The sequence below is a fragment of the Xylona heveae genome (assembly GCF_001619985.1).
Source record: "Xylona heveae TC161 unplaced genomic scaffold L228scaffold_3, whole genome shotgun sequence".
In the NCBI taxonomy this organism is placed as follows: domain Eukaryota; kingdom Fungi; phylum Ascomycota; class Xylonomycetes; order Xylonales; family Xylonaceae; genus Xylona; species Xylona heveae.
This window is the reverse complement of record NW_017264195.1, coordinates 2,551,583-2,571,719: the sequence shown is the minus strand read 5'-3', so window position 1 is coordinate 2,571,719 and position 20,137 is coordinate 2,551,583. Positions and strand designations below refer to the sequence as shown.

Below are 20,137 nucleotides of genomic sequence, written 5' to 3'. Positions count from 1 at the left end.
TCCCAGGTATCAGAAGCTGGTTTTGCAGGCCAGACTGCAGCGGCATCAAAAGGGAAGACTGGATGAATGAAAATTTGAATCGCCTGGTCTTCGACGCATCCATGTCTATAAGGTCAAGTTCAACACCTTCACTACTGATTAAATATGCCTTCAAGTTGCTTTGGTTGTTTCTGACGAATGTCGCTGTGTCTCGACTAGTTAAACAAGAGAGCCTTTGTCAACGCGCGAGGAGCGAGGGAGAGCCACGGTATCGGTCTCGAAGCGAGCGGGAACTTGGTGGCAGTCTGGCAGGTTGGATTCGGATAATTTGCCGCCGTATTATTGATTGAGCCCCTTTACATGGGCTCCTGGAGTCGCTGTAATGACCGCTGTGACTTCTTTTTACATACCCCTCTTTCACTAGTCCACGACTTGCTATGGCATACGGAGTAATCTAGATCTGCCTGGCTATCGTCCAATTCTACGCTATTAATCGAGCACACATCAACCATATCGAAATTCACATGGAAGTTTTAGCCAATTATCTTGATACAGGATGTCTTCTGTCCCGAACAAGCGCCAACAGGCGCGGAATGAGCGCACATTGCAAGATTTAATTAAAAATGTTCCTGGAAATGACCGTTGTGCAGACTGCCAGGCTAGAAATCCAGGTTGGCTTACACTCCGCTTCTGTCCGAGTTTGATCGCATAAGGCTAATAATATCCTCAATCTAGGATGGGCCAGCTGGAGTGTGTGTAATCCCGATTTCCTATCAACTTATACGATTGATTCACGTTCGAATAAAATTCGCTGACAACAAGCCGTCTCCATATAGTTGGGCATCTTCCTTTGCATGCGCTGCGCAGGACTCCATCGCAAGCTGGGAACGCATGTCTCCAAGGTCAAATCCCTCAGTATGGACACTTGGTCAATCGATCAAGTAGAGGTCAGCACGCGCCGTTCCGTTCAGACTCGATTTCGAAAGGCTTACATGGATTTCAGAATATGAAACGCACCGGGAACGTGACGTCAAACCGACGCTTTAATCCGTCAAACGTGAAGCCATTTATACCCATCGATGTTGATGAAGTCGAATCTGCCATGGAAAAGTATATCCGTCAGAAATATGAACTCAAAGTGTTTTCGGGAGAAAATGGCCACGCCAACCCTCGTCAGCACACCGGCAGTACAAGTTCTGAGGATCAGCCTCCGCCTCTCCCTCCGAAACCTGGGAAGAAATTCAGCTTTGGCTTGCGTTCATCGTCTTCTACATTCCCCCTTGGCAAGAAATACGCGGAATCATCTTCCAATCCATCTGATGAATTCGGTTCCTATCGCAGGCCCAGTTCTCCGCCTCTTTCCAATAAACCCTCAAGGGTTTTTGGAGCATCTGTCAGTACCGGCCAGAGCATGGACATTAAACTCGCAACGCTAAAGGACATGGGCTTCCCGGACGAAAACCGAAACGCAACTGTGCTCAAAGGTCTTGGGGGGGATGTGGATCGTGCGGCAGAGACGCTTGCCAGACTTGGTGAAGGCACCAGACTATTTCCGTCACCCAGGCCTATTTTTTCTGGAGAACGTGGCGCCCAATCAACTGCTCAACGTTCAGGAGGCACAACTCCCGTCGAGCAGAGTTCGAATCCTTTCGATCGACTTGATGCGCAAAGTCAGCTGTCTGGGTCAAATCAAACTGGTCCGAACCCTTTTCTAGGACCTCAGCAGCAACAAAACGCAGGAATTCCCATGGCCCGAGCGTCCAGTCAACCTGCTTCATACAACCCTTTCGCTCCTCCAAGCCAGCCCACACCCAGTATTTCTTCTTTAAATCACTCCATGCAAAATCTTCAAGTTGGTCAGCCAGGACAGTACGTATCCGGCGGGACTATTGCGTCGCCTGTGCATTCGCAGCAATCGACATATACCACATACCCTTCCTCGTCCACCGCACAGCCTAATCAAGCTTTTGCTGGGCAAGCAATATCCGGAACTGCAAATCCTTTTCTCCGAGCCTCGCAGTCGGCTATGAACCTCAATGGCGCGTACAATTCTGCGTTCGCCTCCACGCCAAACAATACTCTGTATCAGATGCCTTCGTCTCCACAACCACCACCACCACCACCTCAAATGCAACCCCAGTACTATCAGCAGCCATATCAAAACCCATCATGGCAGGCGCAGCCTTTCTCGGGCTATGGAAATGCACAACACAACCCTTATTATCCCACTGCTCCTGTCCAGTCGCTGGTGCCACAGCAGACGGGGCGCGCTGACAAGGCATCTATTCTTGCCCTTTATAATCATCCTCATTTAGCCCCTCCCCAGACGATGGGTCACCCTGCGCAACCAACTTCTGCCAGTACAGTAGGTTCTGGTCTGGAAGCGCCAGCAACAGCACCAAACCCATCCCTCTCGGCGCAACAGAATGGTCCGCCATCTATCGAAGCGAGTCCAGGAAGCCGCAATCCTTTCCATTCTCAAACCCGGCCCGGTCTCGGAAGCAATCCCTTGATGGCGCAGTCCAGACATGTCAGCCAAGAAAGCGTAGACTTCGCCGGATTTTCGCCAAGTGGGCGCCATAGCCCCGATGCGTTTGCGAGTCTGAGTTCAAGGTATCTACGATAGAGTACAATGACGACGGCATGACACGCAATTTCTTGGGCACGATTTACAACATCGTCCTCATCATAAAGACGAAGGAGTTTCAATCTTTCGACTTGCTTTTCAGGTTCCCTCACTTGTACAGATTCTTGTTGATCAAATTATCTCTTTCAAAGATTCCCCTGCATTTGCATCATTTTGACTTGCGGTTTTCAAGAGCTTGGAGTTGGCATAGCATATTCCCATCCTGTACAATCACTGTGGCACCGCCCATGTACGCGTTATTCAAAGGGAAGGTTTGGAGGTGTTAATGTACTCTGGCTTTGGCAGTTTACGACCAATACATGTCATGAAATCCCGAGACGTATTAGTTCACTAGAACATATGAACAATACAATTAATTTGCCCTATGAATGCTTCGAGGCTCGAGAGATCTGTGTAGCATATGACAAAGAGAGCATTGCCGGAAGATAGGGATCACTTCACCTGCTGTAAACGACGAGCCCAATTGTAGAGGAACAATATCAACAATTTGCTACGGTATCGGATCGTGCTCTGTTAATCAGATAGTGTGCGGGCACCTGCACGACATTACTGTAACGCATCAAAGGAGGCCGCGTGGCGACAAAGGGGCAACCAGATTCGTTAAGGCGTTTACTACCTGGATACTGCCTAGATACTGCCTAACACTGCCTAAATACTGGTACGAGGCGTGGTATGCACAACGAACAAACAGCGGTCAGATTAAGCAACGCCAAGACTGGCTTAGGAGATCGAACGGGTCGCCGTTGTTTGCCTGCCCTGACAGAAAGGGAAATGTTTCATATCTATTAACCTTCATACTCTACCGGAGTACGGAGTACTTTTTAGCTTATCACCCGAAAGAAGAAAACATCGGTGACCCATCAAGCCGATCTCCGGGTGCAAAAGGGTTGCATAGACTCATAGAAATAACATAGCGCGTCTGCATGGACGGATCAGCTAAACAAATCTAGAATTTTGGCGGCTTGTTGACACGGGACGGCTTTAACGAACTCCGACCGCCGAGAATCGTGTTGCATAATCCATTACCACAATGCTCCTGGTTGGCTCCCTGGGGGCCATTCAATATCTGGAAGCACAGACTTCCCCTCCATATCTACGACGAACCATTGTTGATGACAAATTTATTAAGAAATGCGAGTTTGCACGATTAAGCTGTGACTTTTTCTTTTTTTTTATGCCCTTCAGTCTGCTGTGATTTGCTATACTTCATTCAACAGTCTTTTGTTTGCGCTATGATCCAAGGAAAGCATGACAAGACCACTTGAAGATGCGGCCCATGCCGCAAACAATCTGGCTTCGACTGAGGCTGTTGCCCCAGAGCCTTTGCTCTCTGTGAAAATTGAGCAACCACCGGCAGAAACGGACCTTTCAAAAAACTTTAATCAATCGGAAAACGAGGCACCGAGTAGTGCTTCCGTGTCATCTAAAGATGGCGAGACGGTACCAGAAAAGGTGTCGCAAGCTGCGGCAAACCCTGATAAGAAATGGTACAAGAGGATCAACCCTCTGAAGAGAAGTAGCAAGCCAGCTGTTCCTCAAGAAAGAATAGTTTCAAGGGAACATGGCGCCGGCTTCTTTAGCCGGCTAACCTTCCAATGGATGAGTCCAATTATGGCGGTGAGTTTGCCCTTCCCTCCTAACAAACATGAAACTACTGACATTTGTTGCGGTAGGTTGGTTACCAGCGGCCTCTCGAACTCAATGATATCTGGCTCGTCAACCCTGATAGAAGCGTTGACGTTATGGTGGCCAAGCTAGATGCATCTTTACGAGAACGTGTCGCCCGCGGCGACAAGCAACCCTTGTTTTGGGCCATGCATGACACTTTTAAAGTTGAATTCTGGATCGGCGGATTATGCCAGCTGACTGGCAGTATCTTTCAAGTAATCTCACCCTTCACCATGCGTTATCTGATCAGTTTCGCAACCGATGCCTATATTGCTCAACGCCGGGGCACACCGGGCCCCAATATAGGTCATGGTATAGGCTTGGTCATTGGCATCACTTTGATGCAAATTTTCCAGAGTTTGGGCATGAGTCATTCAATGTATCGTGGAATGATGGTTGGCGGACAGTCTAGGGCAGTTTTAATCAGCCTGATTTTCGAAAAAGCCATGAAGATATCAGCAAGAGCTAGAGCTGGAGGTCAAGCACTCGAGACCGCAACGCCAAAAGAAGATGACGATAACAATGCAACGAACTCCAAAGCCAGCAAGAAGTTTTTTGGCGGCAAAAAGCGTTCAAAGCAATCGAAAGTCGACCCAAAACTGGCTAAAGGTGTTGCTGGTGATGGCGCTGGCTGGGCTAATGGTCGAGTCGTCAATCTCATGTCAACAGACACACAACGTATCGATCAAGCCTGTGCAATGTGTCACATGATATGGACTTCTCCTGTGGCTATCATTATCACGCTCGTTCTCCTTCTAATCAACCTAACTTATAGTGCATTGGCCGGATTTGGATTTCTAGTCCTCGCGGTACCTATCATCGGGCGTGGCGTCAAGAGCCTGTTTACGCGGAGAAAGGCTATCAACAAGATCACGGATCAAAGAGTCAGCCTGACCCAGGAAATTCTCTCAGCCGTACGTTTCGTGAAGCTTTTCGGATGGGAGAGCAGTTTTCTCGGTAGGATTAGGCAGATTCGCAACAAGGAAATAAATGCTATTCAGAAATTGTTGGCCATGCGAAACGCCATCAATGCTGTCTCTATGGTGAGTGCAGTGCACAAAGCTCCACTTGTAGTTTTACACTTCTAACTTTCTGAATATTCCAGTCTCTGCCAATCTTCGCTTCGATGCTTGCCTTTATCACATACCGTCTTTCCAGTCACGATCTCAACGCAGCTCACGTCTTCTCATCACTTGCTTTATTCAACGCCCTTCGTATGCCTCTAAATTTTCTGCCTTTGATCATCGGCCAATGTGTGGATGCGTTGGCATCAATTGGACGCATTCAGGAGTTTCTGCTCGCTGAAGAAGCCAAGGAAGAGGTCGAAAGCATCGAGCAAGCTAAAGAGGCTGTGGTTCTAAAGGGAGCCGGGTTCACGTGGGAAAGAACCTCTACACAAGACTCGCAAAGCGGAAAGCCTGCAGGTCCACCCGCGAACAAAAAGCAGGCGAAGAAGGAGCGTAACCTTAACAAAAACGAGGAAAAGCAAGCACAAGAAACCCCGAAACCTGATAATAGCGCAACGAATTTGAGTGAAGCGGAACCTTTCAAGCTTGAGGGACTCAACCTAGAGGTTGGAAGAAATGAGCTCATTGCAATCATTGGTGGCGTTGGTTCTGGGAAGACTTCACTGTTAGCTGCACTGGCTGGCGAAATGCGAAAAACAAATGGACAAATCATGATAGGCGCATCGCGTGCCTACTGTCCCCAATATGCTTGGATACAGAACGCTACTCTAAAGGATAATATTCTCTTTGGGAAGGATTTCGATGAAGCATGGTATGAGAAAGTTCTTGACGCGTGTTCACTTCGCCAGGACCTCGAAATACTGCCAAATGGTGATCTAACGGAGATTGGCGAACGCGGTATCACGCTGAGTGGTGGTCAAAAGCAACGACTTAACATTGCAAGAGCAATATATTTCAATGCGGACATTGTGATTATGGACGATCCGCTAAGCGCAGTTGATGCGGTTAGTATCTGCCCGTGGTCTTTTGTACGATGGCAAAGCTGACAAATATGTAGCACGTTGGGCGTAATATCTTTGACAACGCCATCTGCGGTTTGCTTGAGGGGAAATGTCGAATACTCGCCACTCACCAGCTCCACGTGCTGAACCGCTGTGACCGTATTGTCTGGATGGATCAGGGGCGCATCGAGTCTATTGGCACCTTCCACGAATTGATGGCAAACAATCCACGCTTCGCCGAAGTAATGAAGACAACAGCAGTAGAGGAGAAAAAGGAAGAGGCGGGGGAAACGAGTGATGAAGAAGTAGAAGAGGAAAAGAAGGATGTCAAGAAGTCAACTGGGCCAAAACCTGCAGGTGCTCTTATGCAGCAGGAAGAGAAGTCGACGAAAAGTGTCTCCTGGGGTGTCTACGTGGCCTACCTCCGCGCATCGGGAACCATTCTCAATGGCCCAATTGTCTTTGCTCTCCTAGTTTCTACTCAAGTTGCGAATATTGCCACAAGCTTGTGGCTCTCATGGTGGACCTCGAATAAGTTTGGTTACTCCACCGGTACATATGTAAGTTTTTCCTGTTTTGTAGCCATCCAAAATTTGGACACATGGCTGCTATCCTTGGATTTCTCGCTGATCCTTATTAATTATAGATTGGGATTTACGCGGCACTTGGTGTTGCGCAGGCTTTCATGATGTTCTTATATGCTTTTGGCCTTTCAACTCTGGGTACGCATGCCAGTAAAGTCATGCTTCATCGGGCCATGTTCCGTGTTCTGCGAGCACCAATGTCATTTTTCGATACTACGCCTATGGGGCGCATCACCAACCGATTTGCCAAAGATGTGGATACTATGGATAACAATCTGTCAGTCGTATTTCATGCTTCATATTGGAGACTTTGCTAATACAGAAACTAGAACTGATGCGCTACGCATGTACGGATTAACTCTTGGCAGTAAGTTTTGCCTTTGATGCAATAACAATCAGAAGGAGAATGCGCAACCCGGCGCTCAAAAGTCATGGGTACTATCTTCAGTTTACTGACATAAGCTTCCTAGTGATTATTGCCGTCTTCGTTTTAATCATTGTATATTTCCATTACGTATGTTGTTTCCCTGCTTTGCCTCCCTGAGCTGCTTTTGTTGACAAATCTGGACAGTTCGCAATCGCCCTTGGGCCTTTATTTATATTATTCCTATTTGCAGCCGGTTACTATCGAGCATCGGCTAGAGAGGTGAAGCGATTCGAAGCTGTCTTGCGTTCGGTTGTCTTCTCGCGATTTTCAGAAGGGCTCACCGGCACAGCCTGTATTCGTGCATACGGGCTCACGGACCGGTTTATCCGCAGTCTCCGTGACTCCATTGACAATATGAATAGTGCATATTTTCTTACATTCTCAAATCAGCGTTGGCTAAGCTTACGCTTGGACACTATTGGAAATCTGCTAGTCTTCACTACAGGCATCCTTGTGGTCACTTCCCGATTTAATGTTTCGCCGAGTATTTCAGGATTGGTGCTTTCATATATCCTCTCGATTGTACAAATTATGCAGTTCACCGTCCGGCAATTGGCAGAAGTCGAGAATGCAATGAATTCGACTGAGCGGCTCTACCATTATGGTGTCGCCCTGGAGCAGGAGGCGCCCTTGCAGCTAGGAGAGATTCGCCAATCTTGGCCGGAACAAGGAGAGATTTTATTTGATAATGTCCAGATGCGCTACCGAGATGGGCTTCCATTGGTGCTGCATGGGTTCTCCTTACACGTGCAGGGTGGAGAACGAATTGGAATTGTGGGACGCACTGGGGCCGGAAAATCGAGCATTATGTCGACGCTCTTCCGACTCGTTGAATTATCTGGAGGCTCAATTACAATTGACGGCCTCGACATTGCAAAGGTTGGCCTTCAGGATCTCCGCTCGAGGCTTGCGATCATTCCTCAAGACCCAACCCTCTTTCGGGGCACGATTCGCTCCAACCTGGATCCTTTCAGCGAACACACCGATCTCGAACTCTGGTCGGCTCTCCGTCAGTCCGGCCTCATATCGGCGGACAATTCGCCAGATGACAAGACTACCAAGGCTTTGGACCTGGAAACATTGGTCGAAGATGAGGGTCTCAACTTCTCCCTGGGCCAGCGCCAGCTGATGGCGCTTGCACGGGCCCTTGTACGCAACGCGCAGATCATCATTTGCGACGAAGCCACGAGCAGCGTCGATGTTGCTATGGACGAGAAGATCCAGCAAACAATGGCTACGGCGTTTAGCGGTCGAACGCTGCTCTGCATCGCTCACCGTCTGCGAACCATTATCAATTATGATCGCATTTGTGTTATGGACCAGGGAAGGATCGCAGAATTGGCTACACCGCTGGAACTTTTCGATCAGAGTGGAATATTCCGAAGCATGTGTGACCGAAGCGGTATTCCTCGCGAAGAGATTGCGAAACGCTTGGCGAAGGAGTAGGTAATGAAGGTCTTTTATCGTTTCAAGCAGTTTTGTCCGAAGGGAGCATCCATCCAGTGCTCGGCAGCATAATTTTTTTTTTTTTTCCCCCAATAGCCTGGCGTCTTTATCGGACAACTGCTACATTGCATTGCATTATCACTGTACATGATTGATATTCTTTGTCACATGGCATTTAACCTTTGTCTTTTTGCCTCTTTTTCCCCTCCACTCTGCAGCATTGCATTTGCGCATTCTCATCTTCGGGGCATTTGTTTCTTATATATATTATTCTTCTTCTCTTCCCTCGGCAACAACACATGAGCATGGGATTACGCAACTCTTATACATAGAAATTTACCAAGGATCATAGTTTCTCGACACAATGTGGCTTCTCCTTACTCCGTACTACCCGTTTAATTAAACGTCTCGTCATGTGTCAATATGTTTGTGCAAGAAATAAGAAAATATTCATTAACAATTGCGTGGACTCTAGATAATTTGTGGAAAAATGGTCAGGAAACTGGCGAGACATGATCCGAAGATGACGCAGCATGATCTCAGAACATGTTTTTGGTCCTCGTTGCGCGCCGTGAGGTATTGTGCGACGCAGGCTGTCAAACGATGCGGCGGTGCAGTATACGTGGCCCAGCGTTTTGTCAAGCTAAAGGGGGGCGTTCGAATGGGATGAGTGTGGAGCCGAGGCCAAAGCGGGCCCCACTAGCTTTGGTTATACATTTAACTCTGGTACCTACCGTATGTTAATTTACATGCCAAAGGAGGTGACAGGTCCACGTGCCCAATTCTGCGTTGGGAAGCCTCGGGAGGTGTCCCAATTTGAGCAAAGATAAGTCCTCAAGGATACACAGATTAGATTCTCGATTCAAGAAAAAGAAAAGAAAAGAATATGATAGATGCAGCCACAAAGAGTAGGTGGATTTTGACTCTGTACAGTGGCACAAAAAGTACGGTGTCCAGGTCATGCGAGATAAGGAGGAGACTTTCAGCTTTGGGGTCCTCGGGTGTTTTGGTTCCTGGACTCGCCTAGACGTCGGGTCTGTTAGCCCTGGGGCCTAGACACAAGCTTCTTATCCCGCCCAGTTGGGGGGACTTGGCATGTGGCCATTATACTGGTACCCCATAAGTTATGCCCCAAGCTACTACGTCTCCTGTCAATCCACACGAGGATTGATTGACTACCTACCTACAGTACCTCGCCAAAAATCACGGCAATTCTTCCGACGCGTCGCGTCCACCATCATGAGCATTTTTATTCAACAATAGACAGCAACATGCTGAGGAGGCCGCTGGCTCCAATTGCCAGCAATATTGTTAGGCGGAGAGAGCTGAGTAACTCTGAACGCGTTGCAGTTTGTTCGGCCTCAAAACTGAAGCATACGAATGCTGAGATCTCTAAGCAGTTCAAAATACCATACTCCACTGTCAAACGTACGGTGGAAAGTTACCATGATACAGGCAATCCAAGCCCTGAAAAACGTCCTGGACGGCCTAAAAAGTTGAGCGATCGATCAATACGACTAATTGAGCGATTAATTCGCAAAGACCCAACTATAAATTATAAGCAATTGATCGAAGAAGTTCAGCTTGATGTCTCCTGCAACACCATCAAAAGAATGCTTGGAGAGTCTGGAATTTCAAAATGGATCGCTCAAAAAAAGCCCCGGCTTGGTCCTGAGGCTGCACGGAAGAGATATGAATGGTGTTTGGCACGTCGCGACTGGGTTCAGGAGTGGTATTCCATCATATGGACAGATGAGTGTTTGGTGGAGCGTGGTGCAGGAAAACAGCGCTGCTGGGTCTTCCGAAAGCCACATGAAAAATGGAAGAAAGTTATGATTCAACCATACAGCAAGGGCAGGGACTTAACCATCATGGTCTGGGGTGGATTTTACACTGGTGGGAGGACTGATTTAATTGATATGCCAGGAGATCCCCTCTCCGCTCGGGGTGGCTCTAGTGCAGCATCATATATCTCAGTTCTTGAAGAAGGGATCCCCCAGATCTATGAGCCAGGCCTCACCTTCATGCATGATAATGCCTCAATACACCGGGCAAGAATTGCGCGACAATGGCTTCAGGATCATGGAATACCAGTGATGGAATGGCCCCCGTACTCACCAGATTTGAACCCTATAGAGCACGCCTGGCATATGCTTAAAGAATGGCTTTATAAGCACCATCCAGAGCTCCTTGACGATACATCGGTAGATTGGAGGGCTGAGAGAAGACTTTTTGATGCTTTGAAGGCAGGCTGGGATGCAATTAGTGAGGAAATATTTGTTTCTTTAGTGGAGAGTATGCCCCGACGGATCGAGGCAGTAATTGCAGCAGGTGGATGGTACACAAAATACTGACCCAGGATTTAGCAATAATAAATTGATATTCTTTAAAGTCACTATCTACTCTATTTATATGCCAAAATACAAGTTCTAATATCAATTTCTCATTGAGTTATCCATGAATATATTTTGTGGTCCGGAGGATGGTTGGGGTGGCATTTGTGGAAATTGCCGTCATTTATGGGCTAGTACTGTACCTAGGTAGTATCAGTTATACCGTGAATCCTAGCTCTGCACTCTGCACTATCCAGACTATTTAGACTATTCAGACTACTGTAGTTGACCTACCAGCAACTACTCGTCACTTATACTATAGAATTGTTGAGTGTGTAAAGGTGATTGGCGTATCTGTATCCCCCGCATGGCGTTTAGTTGAGGCAAGATACAGTTAGGACGTTCCACCCCCATGTCCCAAGTCTGGACTCCAACGACTCTTGATATCCACCTTGTGGATCAACTAACTGTAGTTTGTGTCTCTCAGTCCGTCAGGTAACGGTCAATCAATAAAGCTTGAGGTTCTACCGGAGAGGGACGAGGGGAGTAGCAGAAGTATACCCGGGTATTTCTCCGAATGAGACTTGCGACTAACATAAGCTATCTAGTTTCAGCCCAAATCCTCCAAATTGCAAGACCATTCAACCATAGTGCACTTCGGCAATTAAATAAGTGACTACGGGATCGTCGAGTCTATCCCATGCTCTTTATTTCCCATCAACGATCATCGATCAATTTCCGTCTCCTCCCATTTTCCTCCAATGCAAAATCCTCAAATGAAAAGAAGAGAGCGGTAGAGGCGTGTGACATGGCTGCTCAATGGCCTTCCTAGGCCCCGGCGAAGACGCATGATGTGCCGCCAAGAGCGCCCTTAACTTCGCTCGCGTTGCTCGCCTGCCAAGCTCCAACTGGACCTGCTCGTCACCCCCCCTTTCGCCCGGTCATTTCCCTTTTCGCGACGAGCTTGTTTCTTGACCCTTGCATGACCCGAACCTTTTTTTGATTTTTGGCTGTCATGCCATTGTTCGATGCTCGATCCAGCCGGTTCCCTGGAGACGCCTATGCGGCCACCAGATCCACACATATTGCCTGCTTGAGCATGGGCTGATGATGCAAGATAGGCTGAACCCGCAGCAGAACCAAGATAGTTTGATGGAGGTGTACTCCGTACACAGGAAGAGTAGGGATGTGTGGGAAGATTTTCTTCGACGGCTTCGACGCCCCGTCTCCACATGGACCATGAAGGCGGATCTTCATCTGCGTGCTGCTTCTACTGCTATTATTACTATTACTTCTGCTCTGCGTCCTCGTGCTGCTGCTGTTGTCGTTACTGTTACCATCGCTGCTACAGATATTCCTGCGCAATTCACCGCGTTGCAGTTGACCTGATTTTCTCCTCCTTTCGTGTCCTGCGCACCTTGTTCTGGTTTTTGAGTACCGGTCGAATTTCTCCAGCGAAACTATCTGTCCCAGCAAAAGCTCAATCCGTCTCTGTTCCGGACGTTGTTTAAAGATTCAATTTGAGATCAAATTGGTTTTCGTGGATTGGAAGAATCCGGCAATTGAATTGAAATATTCTGTTCGCCCCTACCGCAACAACGCCATTGTTCTTGCGTCCCTTTCAACATATTTCCGCATGGCGCACAACATTGAGAAGCCCGCGGTCGAAACCGACGTACGCGAAATTGAGAATGAATCGCTGCGATCACCAACATTGCGCCCATCTCCCGTCCGGGAGCCATCTGCCCTTCTTCATACAAAAGCCTCCGATGACAGCTTAGCATCGAACAATCTATCGCGATGCACCACCACAAAAGATGATGAGACCGGTCAGGAAAATCCCTTTTCGGCCTTCTATTGCCATCCTACCACGCGTTGCTCTTTCGAGCAACAAAGATCGGAAAGCAAACTTGTTTTGGCTCACTATGATCTGGAGGCCCAACCATCTCTGCCCCCTTCGCCCGAGAGACAGCCAAAGGAATGCACCATGTGGCCAGGCCGCCAGACCATCAAGGATAGAGCTAAGCTGGAGAAGAAAAAGCGAGAGTTCCGTCTCTTCAGGAAGCTGAGCAAGAAACAAATCATCTGGATCAAAGTCGTCATTGCATTATTTATCATTGCCCTCGCTGTGGGACTTGGCCTCGGAATCTCCAAGGCCGTTGGAGGCGGCATCTGGAAAAGTGGCTCCTAGTCTTTGTCAGACTGTGGAAGGCTCTCGGTTTATTAATTTTTCTTTCTTCTCGCAGGCCAGATGCAGTTTTGTTTTTCTTTGGATACCAGCTGGTAATATTCCTCAGTGGATTATTTTGGCATTTATACTTTTATTTTCTTCTTCTTTCATCTCATTGTTTTCAGATGCACGGTCCTCTTCTCATGGCGATACTGGAGCGGCTTGTATTTTTTTTTATATATCGTGAATCTATTTAGCGATGGGCGGAGGGTCATTTTTGAGCCATTTTTCATATCTGGTTTCCTTATTTTACAGTCTGTATTTAGTCAAATGAAGCTTGAAGGGCGGCACCGTAGCTTGCTCCCGTATAGTCCGCCGACACCGACAAGGTCGTGGCAGCAACGTTAATAACTTTCATTCTCTCATGAAGAAATTTGGATTGAGTTCTATTATACAGAATTGTCCATTTGTCAATTAGAGGCGAAATCGCCATTTACGCTTGGCAATCTTGAAATTCTTCGAGTCTGACGTATTTGTGTTTCTCCTGCCCGAAAGGGTATCTTGATGAGCCGAGGTGACGGACGCGAAACCACGCTATTTTATATGAAGCTTCCATTGACCAAGCCCAATCACGCAGATAGCGGAGCCTATCATGCCTTCAGAGCCCCGGCGAGCAGGGAAACCTCCTGAGGGGGTAGATCATGGTATAAATTTCAAGAAGAAGCTTGCCCACTACAAGCAGGAGGTTCAATGGCGCGACATTTTCCTTTTCCTGCTCGCGTTTCGTATTCTAAACGCATTGTCCATTCGGACATTTTTTCAGCCAGATGAATATTTTCAATCGCTTGAGCCGGCATGGCAGATGACTTTTGGGTCTGATAGCGGCGCATGGATTACTTGGGTAAGCTAACTATTCTCTGCGATTGAACATGGATTGGGCTGGCTGTCATTCTGGACACACTGCCACCGAGTCTGCGCTTCTGAGAAGCTATAATATCACCGCTCAGACCGGAGAGCATTTCTTCTAAGAGCAGTGCTACTTTTACTCGAATTTTAAGGAATCTGCTGCTGACGATGTTTCTCTCTATAAGGAATGGCAGCATCGACTTCGCTCTTCGATTCATCCAGCCATATTTGCCGCGGTCTATTTCATCGCCTCGAAAATCGCTACGTTACTCCATTTTGCACCGTCCTATACAGCTGAGCTATTGGTCGCAGCACCCCACGTACTTCAAGCTATCTCTGCGGCGCTATGCGATTACTATACTGCAAAATTGGCAGAAAAACTATATGGAAGAGGCAGTAACGCGGCGTGGGCTACTGTATGTTATCAAAGAAACTGATAGCACAAGCTTTCGAGTACATGGAGTATATGCTGATATGCGGAACTATGCAGCTTGCATTGACTGTATGTAGTCCATGGCAGTGGTTTTGTTCCTCGCGAACCTTGTCGAACTGTCTCGAGACAACCTTGACGATCTCAGCGCTGTTCCTTTGGCCGTGGCACCGGTTTCGAGGCTTTCCCAGAGAAAGCGAAAAGCAGGGCGACGACTCCGCTCGCTCCGCTCGTGCTGAGCTCAGAAAGTAAGCAGCTTTTTTTCTGTCAGGCGAACCTGATGTATGCTAATTTATGAAAGGCTTCGACTGTGTCTCATTTTAGCCGCTTCGGCGTCAATCCTTCGTCCAACAAACCTGCTAATATGGCTGTGTTTGTCAACATTTGCTGTGTTAGATGGGTTTAACCTGTGCCCATACTGGAACCCAGTTGCATGGGTTAAGGCTCCTTCTGCTACGCCTTCTCAGACAAGCAAGCGCGAGCTCCTTCTACTTGTCCGTGAGAGTGTTTTGTGCGGGTAACAATAGCCATACGGGAAAATATTTAATTCCTTTACATTTGCTAAAGCTGATTAGGTCACTGGTTTTGGCCATCTCCGCATTCTCGGACCGCCTATACTATGGAGTCTGGACTTTTCCCCCATATCATTTTCTCCACTTCAACATTGCACAGTCATTAGCCGTCTTCTACGGCCGGAATGACTGGCACTATTACCTGTCCCAAGGCATACCGCTCCTTCTTACGACAGCTCTGCCATTTGGTCTCCTCGGACTATGGCAAGCGATCCGCCAGCCGCTCTCTTCAAAGAAGACAACAACATCATCTCAGGCTCGAGCAGACGAAATAAGATACCAACTCGCTCTCACTGTCGTAATCCTTGTATCCACCCTCTCACTTATCTCTCACAAAGAAGTTCGCTTCATATACCCACTTCTTCCAATACTGCATATTCTAGCATCGCAACCATTAGCGACATTCTTCACCTCAGCCAGTAGTGCTCAGGAGAGCAAAAGTGAAGAGCACGATAACGGAAGCCCTAACAACCTCACCCCGAAACAATCTACTCTTCGCAAAGGAGTACCCCTCTACGTTCTTCTCTTTCTCAACATCGCCATAGCATACTACACTACACAAGTCCATCAGTCTGGGCCACTATCCGTGATGGCTCACCTTCGACAGGAGCACGAGAAACGCAATCTCGCAGTGTCCCCTGCTTCTTCCTTATCTACTGACAGTGCTTCCGATTCAGACACATTCAGCACGGTTGGCTTTCTCATGCCATGCCACTCGACCCCCTGGCGCAGTCATCTTGTCTATCCGAATTTACATGCCTGGGCACTTGGCTGCGAGCCTCCAATTTCACTCAACCCCGCCGAGCGAGCAGTCTATGTCGATGAGGCAGATCGATTCTATGCCAACCCTCTGGAGTTTCTACGAACAGAGATGGCTCTTATACCGCGTAACAAAGTATATGTTGATGAGAACATTACAAAAGCAGGCAACAAAAATAATGTTCAAAAGTACTGGCCTCAATATCTGGTCTTTTTTGAACAGGCTGAGCCTACATTGCGGACCTTTTTCAACGACCTTGCTGCCAGCAAAGAAACTCGAGAACTTTATGAGAATATCTCTTATCGAGAATGCTGGCGTACCTTTAACACCCATTGGCACGACGACTGGCGACGAAAAGGAGATATCGTGATATGGTGTCGACAACGAAGTCACTAGCCAAGAATGGCTGCCAATGAACACTTGCGTCTCTTGTTCTTCTTTGAATCTATGCCCCTTTTTTTAAACCTAATCTACACGAGATAATTCAATGGTATAAATTCGCAATTCCTTAAAACAGGAAAGAGAGTCGCAAAGTCAAAAGCCAGCCCAATTCGCAAAGATGTTCTGTTTTCCTCTTTTTGTATCGTCTTTGCAGACTGTCCAAAATCTTTCTCTTTTTTTCATAACTTGGTTCGTTCATGATATATACGTTCGTGAAATCTCGGCGCAACGGGCCAGAGGGAAATTCATCAATGTTCGCCCCCTGATTTAGTCGTCAAGGTTGATGTGGATGTTCTTCTCGCCGTTGGGAACAATCTTGTCGAGCTTGTCGCCCGTCAGGGTGGGGAGTTCCGCCATGGACTCCTTGATAATGGCCAGAGCCTGGCTGATCTCCTCCTCGGTGATGACGAGCGGGGGAGCGAGACGGATAATGTTCTCGTGAGTGGGCTTGGCCTGTAAGCGCGCATCGTGGTTAGCAAGGACATTGTTCTCCGGAAGAGGGTAAAAGAATCAAAAATAGTTAATGGTTCTCTTTGTGACGTACCAAGAGACCCTTCTCCTTGAAGAGCATGCAAAGATCCCAAGCGCTGTGGCCATTGGTCTTGGACTCGTCAATGACAATGGCATTGAGCAGGCCCTTGCCCCGAATGGTCTCGATCATGGGGTTGTTGATGTCGCGCAGACCCTGGCGAAACAGGTTTCCGAGGTCCTCGGCGCGCTGGACCATGTTCTCCTCCTTGACAATCTCAAGGGCGCGGATGGCGACAGCGCAGCCGAGCGGGTTACCGCCGTAGGTCGAGCCGTGGGTGCCCGGCTCAATGGTGAGCATGACTTCCTTGGAGCCGAGGACGGCGGAGACGGGATACATGCCGCCGCTGATGGCCTTGCCCAGCAGGATGAGGTCGGGCTTGATGCCGCTCCACTCGCTGCAGAGCATGCGGCCCGTGCGGGCAATGCCGGTCTGGATCTCGTCGCAAATCAACAAGACGTTGTGCTTCTCGCACAGCGCCTTGGCCTCGCGCAGGTAGTTGTCGTCGGGCACGACAATGCCCGCTTCTCCCTGGATAGGCTCCACCAGGAAAGCAGCAATCTTGGGGCCATGGGCCTCGAGCGCCTTGCGCAGTCCCTCAATGTCGTTGTACTTGAGCTCCTCGCCCGTCACGGGGTTGTGGCAGCCAATGTTGGGCAGGTAGGGGCCGTAGTTGTCGCGAGACTCGGGGTCAGTAGACATGGAAATGGCGGCAAACTATAACTCTTATTAGTCTTTGCGGTCAATGGTCCCCCCGACGGGCAGCCTGCACAGAAGAACAATAAAAAGAAGAGTAAGATGCATATGAAAAACAAACATACCGTACGGCCGTGGAAGTTTTGCGACACGCTGAGAACATAGGCCTCGTTCTCCGGGATACCCTTGACCTTGTATCCCCACTTGCGGGCAAGCTTGACAGCTGTCTCGACCGCCTCGGCACCAGTGTTCATGGGCAGGACCATGTCGTAGCCGAACATTTCGGTGACGAACTCGGCGAATCGAGGGAAGACGTCATTGTAAAAGGCACGGCTGCTCAAAGTCACGCGCGAAGCTTGCTCGGTGAGAGCCTTGATGAGCTCCGGGTGGCAGTGGCCCTGGTTGACGGCGCTGTAGGCGGAGAGGAAATCGAGGTAGTGACGGCCCTCGGGGTCCCAAACGGAGGTGCCCTTGGCGCGAGCAAAAACAATGGGAAGAGGGTGGTAGTTGTGAGCAGCAAACTTGTGCTCGTGAGCAATGGCCTGCTCCGAGGACGCGGCGTGGTAGCGCGCCGAGGGCTGGAATGCAGGCGCGGTGGCCTTGAGGTTTGTGCCGTTGGGAGCGCTCATGGTTGTGCTAAAAACGGGAAGAAAAAAAGGAGAGAGAGAAGGATAGAAGATTGAGAAAATGGGGATTTCGTAAAATTAAAAGTGGCTCTCGAAAAAGGCAACGGTATTGGTATATAGCAAATGTGGGATTTGCGGGGTATCAGATATGGTGGAAATGGGAAGAGGGAAAAAAACAACTACGAGGCGGAAGAGTTGTCTCAAGATGAAGAACGTTTAAAAAGGACAGATAGGATCAAGAAAAAAGTGGGAAACGGCGGAAGGGAACAGATTTTCCCTGCCGTTTTGTATTGCGGGCATTGATTGTCCAAAAAGTGAAAAAGCGTGTGTTCTATTCCCCTAAGTGCAGGTATATCCTAGATGTAGTGGTAAGCGTTGATAACTTCGACAAGACCTGCCGATAGGGATCATGACTTCTTGTTGCTTCGGATGGGCATGGTTTGATGCGGGCCGACGACGGTGGACGATTGCTAGACACCGCGGCTAATATCGGAGGGTCGCACGGAGCATTATGGGGGGTTTTTCAAGTCTCTCGCCGGAGCTTTACCATTGGAAGATTCAACTACAGGCCAGCCCTACGTGTGAAGGGGAGAGAAAAGCATGCTGACCATTGCTTGCAGCTGAATGGGCAATTTTATGCATCTCTGTTGCTGTCACCAAGGTCCTCGGTCCCCTCAATTATTCTGCACTTCTTCTTCTACCTTCCCATCATGGTTCCTAAAGTACTCCGTACTCGTATATCTCAAAAAGCCAATCATATCTCATGATTGATCAATATTATGTAAGGAGAATCTAAGCGAGAAGACTTTGGCATGTTCTAATAATTACGCGTAATTGGTATATTCGAGTAGGCAGACCCACTATGTATACGCACGTGACTTCATCGCAACACAAAAAGGCTCGCGACCTTGAGCCTCCGATCCTCTTTTCTCTTTATCAAAAAGCCAACAGAACCAGCCACGACCACCGCTTTAACTCTTCCACAGCGGGCGCGTTGCCATGGGACCTTTTCTTGAAAGAGGTCCCAGTGGTTCTGGAGATCGGAATAGTCCCGGATAGGAAGTTTGCCTCTCGATGTGTCGTCTTCATTGATGGCGATGGGGGGTGAATGTCGATAGATGGGAGACATGACATGCTTTTTATATGTGCTATAACCATTTTTTGTGAGCCCTGATCTTGTGCAAACATTTTTCCATGGGCGTCGTAGGATGAGTAATGAATGTGCCTTGTAGACCTATGGGCATTTCTGGCATGGGAAACCGTTGAAAAAAGCCATCAAAGGAGCCGACATCATCATCGTTCGATTACTACGGTATACCTGTCTCACGCGGGCAGTATCCTCATCTGGCAAGGAATCTGGGAACGGGTTCTCTTCGCCCCGTTGCCAAACCAAACGTTCGTCATAACGCGCGGCAATGGAGCAGAGCGTCATGCATTCTGTCTTGCAATTCGACAAAGAAAGAGGCGTTGCAGACGCTGCCGCTATTATTGGAAGATGCACCCCAAATGATACGCGTGATTAACAAAGCCTTGCGATTTAGTTATGTGCCCGATTACACAGGGGACTTCAAGAATGGTCATCTTCAACGATGTAACTGCGCCAAATCATTTGCTCTCTCTCATGGAGCTTGATTGGAACGGTCCTGCCCGGCATGGCCTCGAGGGGTCACCCCTTGCGTGGGTTCTTGGCCGATGGCCGCCGAGGCGAGATTTGATCATCAACATTGGCACGTCCAGCACTATACGCTTGCAATTTTATCCTCATTCTTGCTCTTCACACTCACCAAAATCCAGCGTTGTTGTTTTGACCCACGTCCCACGCGAAATATGTGCAATGGAATTCATCTTCATTCCCCCTGCGATGATCCAATCTTGTTATCTTGAGTTTATAAAATCTGCGTCTTGGCCTTCATGACCATGTTTCTCGTCCAACCGTCGTTCATTCTCCGGATCT

General features: G+C 48.4%; 5 protein-coding genes across 5 annotated transcripts; 4 read left to right on the top strand and 1 right to left on the bottom strand.

Moving 5' to 3' along the window:
* The first annotated feature begins 48 nt into the window (after window positions 1–48).
* L228DRAFT_245772 (ArfGap-domain-containing protein) lies at window positions 49–2,952 on the top strand. The gene is made up of 4 exons (XM_018332247.1): window positions 49–650; window positions 715–731; window positions 816–926; window positions 983–2,952. The coding sequence occupies exons 1-4, from the start codon at window positions 536–538 to the stop codon at window positions 2,603–2,605; spliced, it is 1,866 nt and encodes a 621-aa protein (XP_018190322.1). The 5' UTR covers window positions 49–535; the 3' UTR covers window positions 2,606–2,952.
* A 778-nt stretch (window positions 2,953–3,730) lies between these two features.
* L228DRAFT_245770 (P-loop containing nucleoside triphosphate hydrolase protein) lies at window positions 3,731–9,092 on the top strand. The gene is made up of 8 exons (XM_018332246.1): window positions 3,731–4,243; window positions 4,300–5,337; window positions 5,400–6,266; window positions 6,320–6,823; window positions 6,910–7,124; window positions 7,177–7,214; window positions 7,318–7,361; window positions 7,419–9,092. Exons 1-8 carry the CDS (start codon window positions 3,875–3,877, stop codon window positions 8,718–8,720), a joined length of 4,377 nt encoding a protein of 1,458 aa, XP_018190321.1. The 5' UTR covers window positions 3,731–3,874; the 3' UTR covers window positions 8,721–9,092.
* A 3,396-nt stretch (window positions 9,093–12,488) lies between these two features.
* L228DRAFT_103777 (hypothetical protein) lies at window positions 12,489–13,395 on the top strand. Its single transcript, XM_018328879.1, has one exon. The coding sequence runs from the start codon at window positions 12,690–12,692 to the stop codon at window positions 13,242–13,244; it is 555 nt and encodes a 184-aa protein (XP_018190320.1). The 5' UTR covers window positions 12,489–12,689; the 3' UTR covers window positions 13,245–13,395.
* Window positions 13,396–13,875: 480 nt separating this feature from the next.
* L228DRAFT_281804 (glycosyltransferase family 22 protein) lies at window positions 13,876–16,287 on the top strand (the record flags this gene model as incomplete). The annotated part of the gene is made up of 5 exons (XM_018335917.1): window positions 13,876–14,124; window positions 14,315–14,545; window positions 14,620–14,807; window positions 14,861–15,070; window positions 15,135–16,287. 5 exons carry the CDS (start codon window positions 13,876–13,878, stop codon window positions 16,285–16,287), a joined length of 2,031 nt encoding a protein of 676 aa, XP_018190319.1.
* A 312-nt stretch (window positions 16,288–16,599) lies between these two features.
* L228DRAFT_237654 (ornithine aminotransferase) lies at window positions 16,600–18,186 on the bottom strand (the record flags this gene model as incomplete). Its single annotated transcript, XM_018330956.1, has 3 exons — window positions 16,600–16,785; window positions 16,877–17,578; window positions 17,683–18,186. 3 exons carry the CDS (start codon window positions 18,184–18,186, stop codon window positions 16,600–16,602), a joined length of 1,392 nt encoding a protein of 463 aa, XP_018190318.1.
* Between the last annotated feature and the right edge of the window lie 1,951 nt (window positions 18,187–20,137).